Source organism: Salmo salar, chromosome 15, assembly GCF_965601325.2.
Source record: "Salmo salar chromosome 15, fSalSal1, whole genome shotgun sequence".
In the NCBI taxonomy this organism is placed as follows: Eukaryota; Metazoa; Chordata; class Actinopteri; order Salmoniformes; family Salmonidae; genus Salmo; species Salmo salar.
In genome coordinates, this window is record NC_138305.1 from 36611580 (window position 1) to 36626923 (window position 15344).

At 44.3% G+C, this 15344-nt stretch overlaps 1 protein-coding gene across 5 annotated transcripts in view; it reads right to left on the reverse strand.

Moving 5' to 3' along the window:
• Window positions 1–15344, reverse strand: part of LOC106571269 (collagen alpha-1(XII) chain) — a 99039-nt gene that overhangs the window by 38140 nt on the left and 45555 nt on the right. For 3 of the 5 annotated variants that reach the window (XM_014144095.3, XM_014144107.3, XM_014144099.3), the window contains 9 exons: window positions 8595–8724; window positions 7955–8094; window positions 6818–6950; window positions 6655–6675; window positions 5908–6047; window positions 1269–1398; window positions 936–1075; window positions 584–713; window positions 26–165 (listed from right to left, as the gene is read on the reverse strand). In XM_014144095.3, the coding sequence (XP_013999570.3) occupies window positions 26–165; window positions 584–713; window positions 936–1075; window positions 1269–1398; window positions 5908–6047; window positions 6655–6675; window positions 6818–6950; window positions 7955–8094; window positions 8595–8724 (1104 nt within the window). The remainder of the gene's footprint in view (window positions 1–25; window positions 166–583; window positions 714–935; window positions 1076–1268; window positions 1399–5907; window positions 6048–6654; window positions 6676–6817; window positions 6951–7954; window positions 8095–8594; window positions 8725–15344) is intronic. The other 2 variants (XM_014144098.3, XM_014144102.3) reach the window with 2 other exon arrangements.

Below are 15344 nucleotides of genomic sequence, written 5' to 3' on the forward strand. Positions count from 1 at the left end.
CTACAGTGTCAATTACCAGTCCTACCATGCTCTCAGCTCCACCGGCAGCAGGTACATAGATGACTTTGTACTCTTTGACTTTCCCCTCGGCCGCCTCCCATTTCACGTTCAACGTGACCATGGTGGGGTTGGTCACCTGCACGTTCTTCACTCCACCCAGAGTCTCTGGACATTTAATAATAGATCTTTATACTGATTGATAGTACTTATTAAAGTACTATCTCAAAGTACTTAATAAATTACTATATTATCTCATGTTAACTTCTCTTATGGAGTTTGTATGAAGTTCAAATCCAGCAATAATGAGTTATCCTCTCCATTGATGTAACTAATGTCTTTTAAGAAGGCCATTACTCAGTCCCTGAAACTTTATACTGATTGAACTTAGCATTGCAAGGAGTCTGTATGAAGTCTAAATACAGACTCAATGGAGAGGTATCCTCTGCATTGATGGTTACTTATGGGTTTACTTCATAAATCAGCTTCTAAGAAGGCCATTACCCAGTCCCTGAAAAGATCACTTAATAAGTGATCTTTAGAAGATCTTTAAAGATCTTTAGACTTAGATTGCAGACAGTCTTACTTGTCTTTCCGTTTTCAGACTGTTTCTGTCCATCTCCCACTTCGTAGACTGGCACCAGTGAGACAGTGTAGAGGGTGTCTGGAAGGAGGCCTTTCAGAACAGTGGTGGTGGTAGTGGCAGCTACAGTCTCCTTTACATTACACAAAGACATCACACCTATAAACGTCTGCCTACTACCAACTCTTGTTTGACTGAAGATAGTTGTTTGTCATATTCTGTGATTCATAAAACAAACAACTTCAAACAATACATGAATATGCTATTTCTCATTTAATTTTGAGATGTGAACTGTTGGAATATTTTTTTACACAGTCAGCCAACAGTAAGCTGAGAGACTTCCTGCCAGTCCTACCATGCTCTCAGCTCCACCGGCAGCAGGTACATAGATGACTTTGTATTCTTTCACTTTTCCGTCGGCCGCCTGCCATTTCACGTTCAGGGTGGTCATGGTTGGGTTGGTCACCTGCAGGTTCTTCACTCCACCCAGAGGCTCTGGATTAAACCATAAAGTGCTTTAATATGGTGTTTTAAACATTTTACTTTATATTGAGTGAACTGAAATCAAAATACTTTACAAAAGAGTTATCTGCTTCATTAGTTGTACTCTAAAATGATACATCTATTAGGAGAATGTTGTAGGTGGTTTCTGGCCTTTTACAGGTCTGGTGGTTCCAGGTCCACTTACTGGTCTTTCCTTGGCCTGAGATGTCTTTGGCCTCTCCGCTGGGGTAGATAGCTGCCACGGTGACAGAGTAGGGAGTGTCAGGCGTCAGCTTCTGGAGGATTACACTGTTCTTCTTTCCTCCCACCTGGGTCTGTTTGGAGGACAACAACAAAGTCAGAGGGTTTTCTTTGTCTCTGGGAGGAGAAGTGAAGCGAGAACATCTCACATCGATGTTAAAACAGTCATTTATTAGGACAGGGTGACAGATGGATGACAAGCTAAACTCTTTTAATGGTTAGGGCTGTCCTCTTGCCGCAGACGTGGATGTCGATTAAGGCAGCCCTCCGCACCTCTCTGATTCAGAGGGCTTGGGTTAAATGCGGAAGACACGTTTCAGTTGAATTCATTGAGTTGTACAACTGACTAGGTATCCCCCTTTCCCTTTCCTCGGCTCAGAGACAAAAAGCCCTGAAGTTCATTAGCTCACCACTGGGCACAAACTGGTGAAATCAACATTTTTCAATGTAATTTATCACTGTATTGTATTGTGGAATCTACATGGAAAATACATTGCATTTGAAAAAAGTAATCAAACTGTTGTTTTCAGGGTGAAATTTCAACCACAGGATTATGCCATCATGGTAACCAATTTTCAACATTGACAAACCTTGTATAAAATCTGTTGAATTTGTCACTTTGAAACAACGTCAGATCTTCAACGTATAATAAAAAAACTATAGGCTGAGCAGCACCTCCTAGAATGAATCTATCTACAGCTACCCTTTGGTCTCCCATCCAGGGTTTTAACCAAGCCCAGCCCTGCTTAGCTATGATATTTGTCACAGACCGTTTCCAATGTGCTATCTTGAGAATGACCATTGAGAAATCTCAACTTAATAGATTCACTGTTGCTATCAAAGTCATTTCCAATGGGTAGATCTAACAGAGCAAATGAAATGTAACCATACTTTATCAATCCTGTATCATCAATGATGTTATTTAGGCCTACAGTATATACCATTTGGACAGTCATCAACAGCTATTGTTTCAATTCAACCATGGATTCAACTAAAAATAGACATCTTTGGTAAATTTCGTTTTAAAAAAACATGTTGGATTCATGTCTCCATCTAACAAAAAATAATCTAAATTAAAGAATTACTAAATTAAGTCAAACTATATTTAAAGTGCATTTCAAGTTTGATTTGATTGAGTCCTACTAATTGAGTTTTTCTTCAAAATTGTTGCTCAAAGCTGCGCGCATAGTGGATGTTTAAGCACCACAATAGAGACAGACCGAGCTACTGAGAGCGTTTGTGCGTGTTGTATGTTGCGCTTTTCTGTGTGGTGATAAAATGGAGATGTCATCAATGGCATCTAAACAATTAACTCCATTAAAAATGCAACGCATTAACAACATGTTAACTTTGACGGTCCTAATAAAATAAAATAAATCTAACATTGTATTCCCATTGGAATTTGGTTATGCTTTTAGATGGTTGAAAGCATAGTGATAAAACATTGAGTATTCAACCAACTATTGACTGTCTTTTTGAGTAGGTGAAAATAGGTTGTAATCTCATTGATTAACATATCAACGAAATATTACCCAATTGGGGTCGTTGGGGCCAAGCAGAGTTCTTCTACACTGTCACAGGGAAGCCATCCAAACATGACCAATGTAAACTCCAAAGCTCTTACATCAATTTTGACTTTTACGAGGCTAGGGAACTCTCTAACTCTCTCATTAGCCAATGCCTTTCCCCTCATTTCAGTCTAGCAGAAACAAAAGCGGGGTTCCCCAAGGATGAATTATTTACCCATTTGGGTGAACAGAGTTGCTGATTCAAACACCTTATAAGAAAGAACAATTGCCTTTCTTTCACTACTGTGTTCATAAACTAGTAGTGTATAAAGGGAAGATTCATTGGTCTTGAGGGACACTAGACATCATGGAAGAACAATTTTGTAATACTACAAGCCAATATTTTAAATGTATCCTGTCATTTAATGGGAACTACAGATGTAGGATCTTAATTTGAGCACTTTTTGATGCTAAGAATTTTCCTGGAAATTTTCCTGGATATGCAGATGAGCTTTGTGATTTCCATAAATTCACAGAAAACTCGCACTAACACAGGGTTATATTAACAGTATTGCACTTTTCATTTAACCACATTTCTAGCTAATAGCCTAACCACCGTTCAAGCAACATTATGGACTAAACGGTAAAATCCTGTCGTTGCAAGAGTATTCTGCTGTGACAATACTGGTCAAATTAAGATCCTACAACTGTACAGTAAGCAACATCTACCAATGGCATGAAACGTTATAGCCACGGAATGGACAACATACAATACATTTTCCATTGTATTCGCTTGTCTGACATTCATTTAGCAGATCACCTAGACTACACATCCACTTTTTGTATTTCGACATCACTAAACCATTATATTAGAGACAGGCAGTGGTGGAAAAAGTACCCAATTGTCATACTTGAGTAAAAGTAAAGATACCTTCAGAGAAATGACTCAGATAAAAGTGAAAGTAACACAGTAAAATCCTACTTGAGTACAAGTCTAAAAGTATTTGGTATTTAAATATAATTAAGTATTAAAAGTAAATGTAATCGCAAAAATATACTTAAGTATCAAAGTAAAAGTAAAACTATAAATTGAAGATTCCTTATATTAAGCAAACCAGGCGGCAGCATTTTCTTGTTTTTTATTATTTACAGATAGCCAGAGGCACACTCCAACACTCAGACATCATTTACAAACAAAGCATTTGTGTTTAGTGAGTCCGTCAGTTCAGAGGTAGGGATGACCAGGGATACTCACTTGATAAATGATTGAATTAGAAACTTTTCCTGTCCTGCTAAGCATAAAAAATTTAACGAGTACTTTTGGGTGTCAGGGAAAATTTATGGAGTAAAAAGTACATTATTTTCTTTAGGAATGCAGTGAAGTAAAAGTACAAGTTTGCAAAAAATATAAATTGTAAAGTAAAGTACAGACACCGCAAAAAATTACTTAATTACTTAGTAGTACTTTAAATTATTTTTCTTAAGTACTTTACACCACTGGAGACAGGCACTTGAGGGTCCCAAGTGTGAATGTCATGCCTGGCTTATATGGCTTATGTTAAATCAACAAGTCTGCAGACCACAACATCACAACAGCAGTATGTCTCCATACTGTTTTAAGTGGACAGCGATACTATAATATAATTCCAATGATGTGCTATGATGGGATTAGATAGACATGTAACAGCTCTGTCCTATGGTGTCATGTTGAAATCACAGTTTAGAGAACTGATACAATGTTTGGGGTACCCTGTCATAACTTCTCAGACACTTAAAACATTTTAAACTAACCAAATTCTTTTCAAATAAGCGCATCGTCAACCGAGAAAAAAAAAAGGTATTTCCTAACAATTTCCGTAGCAGGTCACAATTAAGTTATCAGTTAGGAATGTGGGCTTGGCTGCTAGATACAGACCTCCTTAAAGTACACAAACAGACTGGATAGGAGGACCATGTCATAATTTGTCACGGTTGTCGTAAGAACGGGAGCAAGGCGCAGCATGTGTAGAGTTCCACATCTTTATTCCAAAGTGAAACTTCAAACAAAAACAAATAACTCAACTAAACATGACGACATGGTGCACAAACAAAAAACAATATCCCACAAACACAGGTGGGGAAAAATAGCTACTTAAATATGATCCTCAATTAGAGACAACGATTACCAGCTGCCTCTAATTGGGAATCATACAAAACACCAACATAGAAAATATAAACTAGAACACAACATAGAAATATTAAACTAGACTACCCCCTAGTCACACCCTGACCTACTACACCATAGAGAAACAAGTGCTCTCTATGGTCAGGGCGTGACATAATTCTAACGTCAAACTAACAATGTGGACGAAGACAAAATACCAGGGAGGACACCAATTGTGGATCCCAAGAGGAAAGGGATTTCATATTACAATAAACCAATTTAGAAATGCTTAAGTACTTTTATGAGAACGGAATTAGCCATTTGACTTTAAAGGTTCAATGCAGACATTTTTATCTCAATATCAAATCCTTTCTGGGCAACAATTAAGTACCTTACTGTGATTGTTTTCAATTAAAATGGTCAAAAATAAACAAAAATATCTTCTTAGCAAAAAGCAATTTCTCAAGCTAGAATTTTGCTAGGATTGTCTGGGAGTGGTCTGAATGGGGAGGGGAAAACTGAAAACTAGCTGTTATTGGCAGAGACTATTCATTCATTTACCACCTGGTGATTTCACCAGGCAGGCCAAAACTCCATCCCACGACAACAGACTGGCATATCATGCAGACTTTTTAAACTGCTCTTACACTAAAAGGCCATTATATAAAAAAAAACACAGGAAAATCACGTTTTTTACTGCACTGGGAAGTACTTATGGTTTCATCATTGGGGTTAAACTAGCTCCGTCACCACTCAGTTACAGACTAGAGAGCAAGAACAGCTTCCTCTATATTATAGGTAAGTGAACTGAGAGATGTCATACCCAGAGGGCCTAGGATTTAGAAGTTAGTTCTGGGTAGACACTACTTATCAGTGCAAAACAGTCTGGGAATTGATAACAGAAACTACTGGAGGGTGTGTGTTGTACTTACCGAGAGAGCTTTGCCTCCTGCCACAGGTTGGAAGGAGATCTTGTAGTTCTGGACGGGGCCTGGGGCGTGGTCCCACTTCACTGTCAGAGTGACCGTGGTCGCGTTGAACACCTGCAAGTTCTGCGGAGGTCCAGTGGGAGCTAGGAACACATTCAAATCAATACACTGACCCAAGACAGTGGTGGTTTATATAAAATGGCTGCAGGGAACATTAGGCAGCCTTTACCAATCCACAATCACATGGTGGTCAGGAAGCTGGATGAAACAATGATGATGAGAATAGGGGGTGAGATGATGAGAACACATGATTTGGTGATGAAGTACACATAAACGACATGATGGAGAGTGAAGCAGCCAGTAAGGTTACTATACTATATGACACATGCATTTCCAATGATGGGGGACATTGATGAGGAATGATTGTGACATGATGAGGATTGAAATTAACGACACGAGGAATGACAATGTTATGACATGAAAAACGACATCCATTTAATGACATGAGAAATGATATTATGGCAAATGGTTGACAATTAGGTGTCTGTTGTGGAACGTCCGGACACCGCCGGGTCAGTAGTCACACTTTTGTATTTGCAGCTCTTTCAAGGCACAGCAATGCACATGCAGATGTATTTTATAAAAGTGTGTTTTCCATCAACAACACTTTAATTATCATTCGCATTACCATTATAATCATAATCATGAACATTACAATGATAATGTCCTTCTCCGTTTCAAATAACATACCAGCTGTAGTCATCTTTAACACTGGAAAAAGAGAATGTCATGAGAACAGGGAAAGAACAAGGTTATTTCAATACGTTATGGACCACATCTGTGATCTAAATGTAAAACATGAATGTCACTGATAGGAGAATGAGAGAGGAGAAGAACAAAAGGGTGAACCTACATGTGCGCTGGCTGCCAATCAGGTCCTCGCTCTCTGACTCGTCTGGGTAGATGGCCGTGACGGTGACATCATATAGGGTGTCCGGGTCCAAGTTCTCCAGATTATGGGACGTTTCATCACTGTTCAGGATAGCCTGGAGAGATGGATGGAGAGATAGAGGGGGAACAGGTAGAGGGGGACAGCGAGAGAGAGAGTGGTGGGCAGAACGAGATGGAGAAAGAGGGAGACAGAAATAGAGAGGGAGACAGAAATAGAGAGGGAGACAGAAAGAGAGAGGGAGACAGAAAGAGAGAGGGAGACAGAAAGAGAGAGGGAGAGATAGAGAGAGGGAGACAAAGAGAGGGGGAGAGATTGAGAGACATAGACAGAGATAGAGAGAGAGGGAGAGATAGAGAGATATAGAGACAAATAAACAGAGACAGAGGGAGAGATAGAGAGACAGAGAGAGAGGGCGAGAGGGGGAGAGACAGGGCGAGAGAGGGAGAGACAGAGAGAGAGGGAGAGAGACAGAGACAGGGAGAGTGGGGGAGAGAGAGGACGAGAGAGGGAGAGACAGAGATGGGGAGAGAGAGAGAGGGAGAGAGAGAGAGGGAGAGAGAGGGAGACAGAGAGAGAGGGCGAGAGGGGGAGAGAGAGAGAGAGAGAGGGAGAGAGAGACGGGAGAGAGAGAGGGGGAGAGAGAGAGGGAGACAGAGAGAGAGGGCAAGAGGGGGAGAGAGAGGGCGAGAGAGGGATACAGAGACAGAGAGGGGGAGAGAGAGGGCGAGAGAGGGAGAGAGAGATGGAGAGAGAGGGCGAGAGAGGGAGAGATGGAGAGAGGGGGAGAGAGTGCGAGAGAGGGAGAAATAGAGACAGGGAGAGAGGGGGAGAGAGGGGGAGAGAGAGGGAAATAGAGACAGGGAGAGAGGGGGAGAGAGAGGTCGAGAGAGGGAGAGACAGAGAGAGAGGGAGAGAGACAGAGAGGGAGAGATAGAGACAGGGAGAGAGGGCGAGAGGGGGAGAGAGAGTGCGAGAGGGGGAGAGATAGAGACAGGGAGAGAGGGGAAGAGAGAGAGGGCATAAACAGTCCCAGTCCACTCCATAGCAGTAAATAGACCAGAATCAGCAATCACCATCGGCTAGAGTAGATCAACATACATATTGGAAGTTGTTCTCTCCCTTCTTGGTCCAGCCGATTCGGTAGAGGGCCACGTCAGGGGCCCCGTGTTCCCATGTGGCCCTGAACGAGGTCTGGGTCACCTCGGACAACTTCAGGTTCTGCGGGGCAGGAACAACATCTGTACACATGGACGGAGATGTGAGAGAGGGAGATTATTCTGATTATTATGAGGAAGTCCTGAGAGATGAGGCAAGGCCATTCCGTTCGTCAGAGGGGCTGCGAACCATGTGAGGAACATTTTAGCTGTGAGTCCATTTTATAAATAAATGGCCAACAAATGGGTTTTGAGTGTGTGTGTGTGTGTGTGTGTGTGTGTGTGTGTGTGTGTGTGTGTGTGTGTGTGTGTGTGTGTGTGTGTGTGTGTGTGTGTGTGTGGTGTGTGTGTGTGTGTGTGTATAGAAAACAACATTTCTTCAAATCATCTGGGATTAATGATGAACAAGGCCCCATGCAGTGAGCGATAGCAGACTCGCACACAAAGTCTGTAGGCCCATATATAATTAACTAGACTCTCTCTCACACACACACACACACACACACACACACACACACACACACACACACACACACACACACACACACACACACACACACACACACACACACACACACACACACCTGTAATGGCTTGGCCAAGCATTGGGTTTCCAACACCTGCGTCGTAAACTGGGGTGACAGCAACCTCGTACTCAGATTGAGAGATGAGGTTGGCAAGAGGCAGGGATGTTATATCTCCATTGACTTCAACCTGGCAGAAAAGAGATATAAGGATAACGATTTTAGGAACAACAAAGTAACAATATTATTTTTGCTGAAGAACTAGCATGAACTAACACTACCAACATGAACATAAACTATGATTTGTGGTATGACTATAGAATTTACAGCAAAATCTTGACAACTGTAGTATTTTGAACATTGATGTCAACCAATAAAACGTTGGGAGTTGTTGTCTCAACGTGAACTCCCCCTCTATGTTTCCTTTTTATTTCTAAATGAGAAAAGCCATATGAATAATATACCGTGTCCTTAAAAAAAGTATTGAGGCTATATTGGTAATTCCAGAGGATATTTGATGGTAGGAAAAACTCTTGATGTCAAAAAGCTTCCAGCAGAAATGCTGAGAAATGTCTTACCTCAGTTTCCACTTCGAACTTCAAGAAAAAAAATCAAGAAAGGGTATCCATAACAGCGATAGTTCTCCAATAGCAACGCAGAGGAACAGACCATAGAACATAAGTCCACAGAGAGAGGCTCCTTTGGAGACAGCAGTCTGCAGATGCTCCATGAGAGGATCTGGGTAGGGATCAGTGGAGGCTGCTGAGGGGAGGAGGGATCATAATAATGTCTGGAACGGAGTGAATGGAATGGCATCAAACACATGGAAACCAATTGTTTGATGTATTTGATAACATTCCACTAATTCCGCTCCAGCCAATAACATGATCCCATCCTCCCCAATTAAGGTGCCACCATACTCCTGTGGTGAAGATCTATCCAGTACTCCTGTGGTGAAGATCTATCCAGTACTCCTGTGGTGAAGATGTATCCAGTACTCCTGTGGTGAAGATGTATCCAGTACTCCTGTGGTAGAGATGTATCCAGTACTCCTGTGGTAGAGATGTATCTACTACTCCTGTGGTACAGTAGAGATGTATCCAGTACTCCTGTGATACATTAGAGATGTATCCAATACTCCTGTGGTAGAGATGTATCCAATACTCCTGTGGTAGAGATGTATCCAGTACTTCTGTGGTAGAGATGTATCCAGTACTCCTGTGGTAGAGAGGTATCCAGTACTCCTGTGGTACAGTAGAGATGCAGCCAGTACTCCTGTGGTAGAGATGTATCCAGTACTCCTGTGGTAGAGATGTATCCAGTACTCCTGTGGTACAGTAGAGATGCAGCCAGTACTCCTGTGGTAGAGATGTATCCAGTACTCCTGTGGTAGAGATGTAGCCAGTACTCCTGGGGTAGAGATGTAGCCAGTACTCCTGTGGTAGAGATGTATCCAGTACTCCTGTGGTAGAGATGTATCCAGCATTCCTGTGGTACAGTAGAGATGTATCCAGCACTCCTGTGGTAGAGATGTATCCAGCACTCCTGTGGTACAGTAGAGATGTATCCAGTACTCCTGTGGTACAGTAGAGATGTATCCAGTACTCCTGTGGTAGAGATGTATCCAGTACTCCTGGGGTAGAGATGTATCCAGTACTCCTGTGGTAGAGATGTATCCAGTACTCCTGTGGTAGAGATGTATCTACTACTCCTGTGGTACAGTAGAGATGTATCCAGTACTCCTGTGATACATTAGAGATGTATCCAATACTCCTGTGGTAGAGATGTATCCAATACTCCTGTGGTAGAGATGTATCCAGTACTCCTGTGGTAGAGATGTATCCAGTACTCCTGTGGTAGAGATGTATCCAGTACTCCTGTGGTAGAGATGTATCCAGTACTCCTGTGGTACAGTAGAGATGCAGCCAGTACTCCTGTGGTAGAGATGTATCCAGTACTCCTGGGATAGAGATGTATCCAGTACTCCTGTGGTACAGTAGAGATGCAGCCAGTACTCCTGTGGTAGAGATGTAGCCAGTACTCCTGGGGTAGAGATGTAGCCAGTACTCCTGGGGTAGAGATGTATCCAGTACTCCTGTGGTAGAGATGTATCCAGCATTCCTGTGGTACAGTAGAGATGTATCCAGCACTCCTGTGGTAGAGATGTATCCAGCACTCCTGTGGTACAGTAGAGATGTATCCAGTACTCCTGTGGTACAGTAGAGATGTATCCAGTACTCCTGTGGTAGAGATGTATCCAGTACTCCTGGGGTAGAGATGTATCCAGTACTCCTGTGGTAGAGATGTATCCAGTACTCCTGTGGTACAGTAGAGATGTAGCCAGTACTCCTGTGGTACAGTAGAGATGCAGCCAGTACTCCTGTGGTACAGTAGAATGTATCCAGGACTCCTGTGGTACAGTAGAGATGCAGCCAGTACTCCTGTGGTAGAGATGTATCCAGTACTCCTGCGGTACAGTAGAGATGCAGCCAGTACTCCTGTGGTATCCAGTACTCCTGTGGCGGAGATGTATCCAGTATTCCTGTGGTAGAGATGTATCCAGCACTCCTGTGGTACAGTAGAGATGTATCCAGTACTCCTGTGGTAGAGATGTATCCAAGACTCCTGTGGTACAGTAGAGATGTATCCAGTACTCCTGGGGTAGAGATGTATCCAGTACTCCTGTGGTACAGTAGAGATGTATCCAGTACTCCTGTGGAAGAGATGTATCCAAGACTCCTGTGGTACAGTAGAGATGTATCCAGTACTCCTGTGGTAGAGATGCATCCAGTAGTCCTGTGGTACAGTAGAGATGTATCCAGTACTCCTGGGGTAGAGATGTATCCAGTACTCCTGTGGTAGAGATGTATCCAGTACTCCTGTGGTACAGTAGAGCTGTAGCCAGTACTCCTGTGGTAGAGATGTATCCAGTACTCCTGCGGTACAGTAGAGATGCAGCCAGCACTCCTGTGGTAGAGATGTATCCAGTACTCCTGCGGTACAGTAGAGATGCAGCCAGTACTCCTGTGGTAGAGATGTATCCAGTACTCCTGTGGTAGAGATGTATCCAAGACTCCTGTGGTACAGTAGAGATGTATCCAGTACTCCTGGGGTAGAGATGCATCCAGTACTCCTGTGGTACAGTAGAGATGTATCCAGTACTCCTGGGGTAGAGATGTATCCAGTACTCCTGTGGTACAGTAGAGATGTATCCAGTACTCCTGTGGAAGAGATGTATCCAAGACTCCTGTGGTACAGTAGAGATGTATCCAGTACTCCTGTGGTAGAGATGCATCCAGTACTCCTGTGGTACAGTAGAGATGTATCCAGTACTCCTGGGGTAGAGATGTATCCAGTACTCCTGTGGTAGAGATGTATCCAGTACTCCTGTGGTACAGTAGAGCTGTAGCCAGTACTCCTGTGGTAGAGATGTATCCAGTACTCCTGCGGTACAGTAGAGATGCAGCCAGTACTCCTGTGGTAGAGATGTATCCAGTACTCCTGCGGTACAGTAGAGATGCAGCCAGTACTCCTGTGGTAGAGATGTATCCAGTACTCCTGTGGTGGAGATGTATCCAGTATTCCTGTGGTAGAGATGTATCCAGTACTCCTGTGGTACAGTAGAGATGCAGCCAGTACTCCTGTGGTAGAGATGTATCCAGTACTCCTGTGGGAGAGATGTATCCAGCACTCCTGTGGTACAGTATAGATGCAGCCAGTACTCCTGTGGTAGAGATGTATCCAGTACTCCTGTGGTAGAGATGTATCCAGTACTCCTGTGGTACAGTAGAGATGTATCCAGTACTCCTGGGGTAGAGATGTATCCAGTCCTCCTGTGGTAGAGATGTATCCAGTACTCCTGTGGTAGAGATGTATCCAGCATTCCTGTGGTACAGATGTATCCAGCACTCCTGTGGTAGAGATGTATCCAGCACTCCTGTGGTACAGTAGAGATGTATCCAGTACTCCTGTGGTACAGTAGAGATGTATCCAGTACTCCTGTGGTAGAGATGTATCCAGTACTCCTGGGGTAGAGATGTATCCAATACTCCTGGGGTAGAGATGTATCCAGTACTCCTGTGGTAGAGATGTATCCAGTACTCCTGTGGTGGAGATGTATCCAGTATTCCTGTGGTAGAGATGTATCCAGTACTCCTGTGGTACAGTAGAAATGTATCCAGTACTCCTGGGGTAGAGATGTATCCAGTACTCCTGTGGTAGAGATGTATCCAGTACTCCTGTGGTACAGTAGAGATATATCCAGTACTCCTGGGGTAGAGATGTATCCAGTACTCCTGTGGTACAGTAGAGATGTAGCCAGTACTCCTGTGGTAGAGATGTATCAAGTACTCCCGCGGTACAGTAGAGATGCAGCCAGTACTCCTGTGGTAGAGATGTATCCAGTACTCCTGCGGTACAGTAGAGATGCAGCCAGTAATCCTGTGGTAGAGATGTATCTAGTACTCCCGGGGTAGAGATGTATCCAATACTCCTGTGGTACAGTAGAGATGTATCCAGTACTCCTATGGTACAGTAGAGACGTATCCAATACTCCTGTGGAAGAGATGTATCCAGTACTCCTGTGGTAGAGATGTATCCAGTACTCCTGCGGTTCAGTAGACATGTATCCAGTACTCCTGTGGTACAGTAGAGATGTATCCAGTACTCCGGTGGTAGAGATGTATCCAGTACTCCTGGGGTAGAGATGTATCCAGTACTCCTGTGGTAGAGATGTATCCAGTACTCCTGGGGTAGAGATGTATCCAGTACTCCTGGGGTAGAGATGTATCCAGTAATCCTGGGGTAGAGATGTATCCAGTACTCCTGGGGTAGAGATGTATCCAGTACTCCTGTGGTAGAGATGTATCCAGTACTCCTGTGGTACAGTAGAGATGTAGCCAGTACTCCTGTGATACAGTAGAGATGCAGCCAGTACTCCTGTGATACAGTAGAGATGCAGCCAGTACTCCTGTGGTAGAGATGTATCCAGTACTCCTGTGGTACAGTAGTGATGCAGCCAGTACTCCTGTGGCATCCAGTACTCCTGTGGTGGAGATGTATCCAGTATTCCTGTGGTAGAGATGTATCCAGCACTCCTTTGGTACAGTAGAGATGTATCCAGTACTCCTGTGGTAGAGATGTATCCAGTACTCCTGGGGTAGAGATGTATCCAGTACTCCTGTGGTAGAGATGTATCCAGTACTCCTGTGGTACAGTAGAGATGTATCCAGTACTCCTGGGGTAGAGATGTATCCAGTACTCCTGTGGTAGAGATGTATCCAGTACTCCTGCAGTACAGTAGAGATGCAGCCAGTACTCCTGTGGTAGAGATGTATCCAGTACTCCTGCGGTACAGTAGAGATGCAGCCAGTACTCCTGTGGTAGAGATGTATCCAGTACTCCTGTGGTGGAGATGTATCCAGTATTCCTGTGGTAGAGATGTATCCAGCACTCCTGTGGTACAGTAGAGATGTATCCAGTACTCCTGTGGTACAGTAGAGATGTGTCCAGTACTCCTGTGGTAGAGATGTATCCAGTACTCCTGTGGTAGAGATGTATCCAGTACTCCTGTGGTAGAGATGTATCCAGTACTCCTGTGGTAGAGATGTAGCCAGTACTCCTGTGGTAGAGATGTAGCCAGTACTCCTGTGGTAGAGATGTAGCCAGTACTCCTGTGGTAGAGATGTATCCAGTACTCCTGTGGTAGAGATGTATCCAGTACTCCTGGGGTAGAGATGTATCCAGTACTCCTGTGGTACAGTAGAGATGTATCCAGTACTCCTGTGGTAGAGATATATCCAGTACTCCTGTGGTAGAGATGTGGCCAGTACTCCTGTGGTAGAGATGTATCCAGTACTCCTGTGGTAGAGATGTATCCAGTACTCCTGTGGTAGAGATGTATCCAGTAATCCTGTGGTAGAGATGTATCCAGTACTCCTGTGGTAGAGATGTATCCAGTCGAGACCCTTAGCTCTTCCATCAGTCATTTCTAAATGTTCTTGTTGGGGTGTCCAAGGAGACACTTTTGTTCAACTTCACTTGAACTTTCATCATAGCTTGAAAGTCTCTTAAATCCAAGTGAGAAATAATGACGATGGATGCCCAGTGTTTTACTGCATCTCTGAGTCTGTGGCTGGGTGCTGGGGTGCTGAGGTACTGGGGTGCAGGGGTACTGTGGTGCTGAGGTACTGGGATGCTGGGGTGCTGAGGTACTGGGGTGCAGGGGTGATGGGGTGCAGTTGTGCTGAGGAACTGGGGTGCTGGGGTACTGTGGTGCTGAGGTACTGGGGTGATGGGGTGCAGGGGTGCTGGGGTGCTGAGGTACTGGGCTGCTGGGGTACTGGGGCGCAGGGGTGATGGGGTGTAGGGGTGCTGGGGTGCTGAGGTACTGGGGTGCTGGGGTACTGTGGTACTGGGGTACTGTGGTGCTGAGGTACTGGGATGCTGGGGTGCCGGGGTGCTGAGGTACTGGGGTCCTGGGGCGCAGGGGTGATGGGGTGTAGGGATGCTGGGGTGCTGAGGTACTGTGGTGCTGAGGTACTGGGATGCTGGGGTGCTGGGGTACTGGGGTGTTGAGGTACTGGGGTGCAGGGGTGCTGGGATGCTGGGGTGCTGGGGTACTGGGCTGCTGAGTTACTGAGGTACTGGGGTGCTGAGGTACTGGGGTGCTGGGGTACTGGGGTGCTGGGGTACTGAGGTACTGGGATACTGGGGTGCTGAGGTACTGGGGTGCTGGGGTACTGAGGTACTGGGGTACTGGGATACTGGGGTGCTGAGGTACTGGGGTGCTGGGGTACTGGGGTGCTGAGG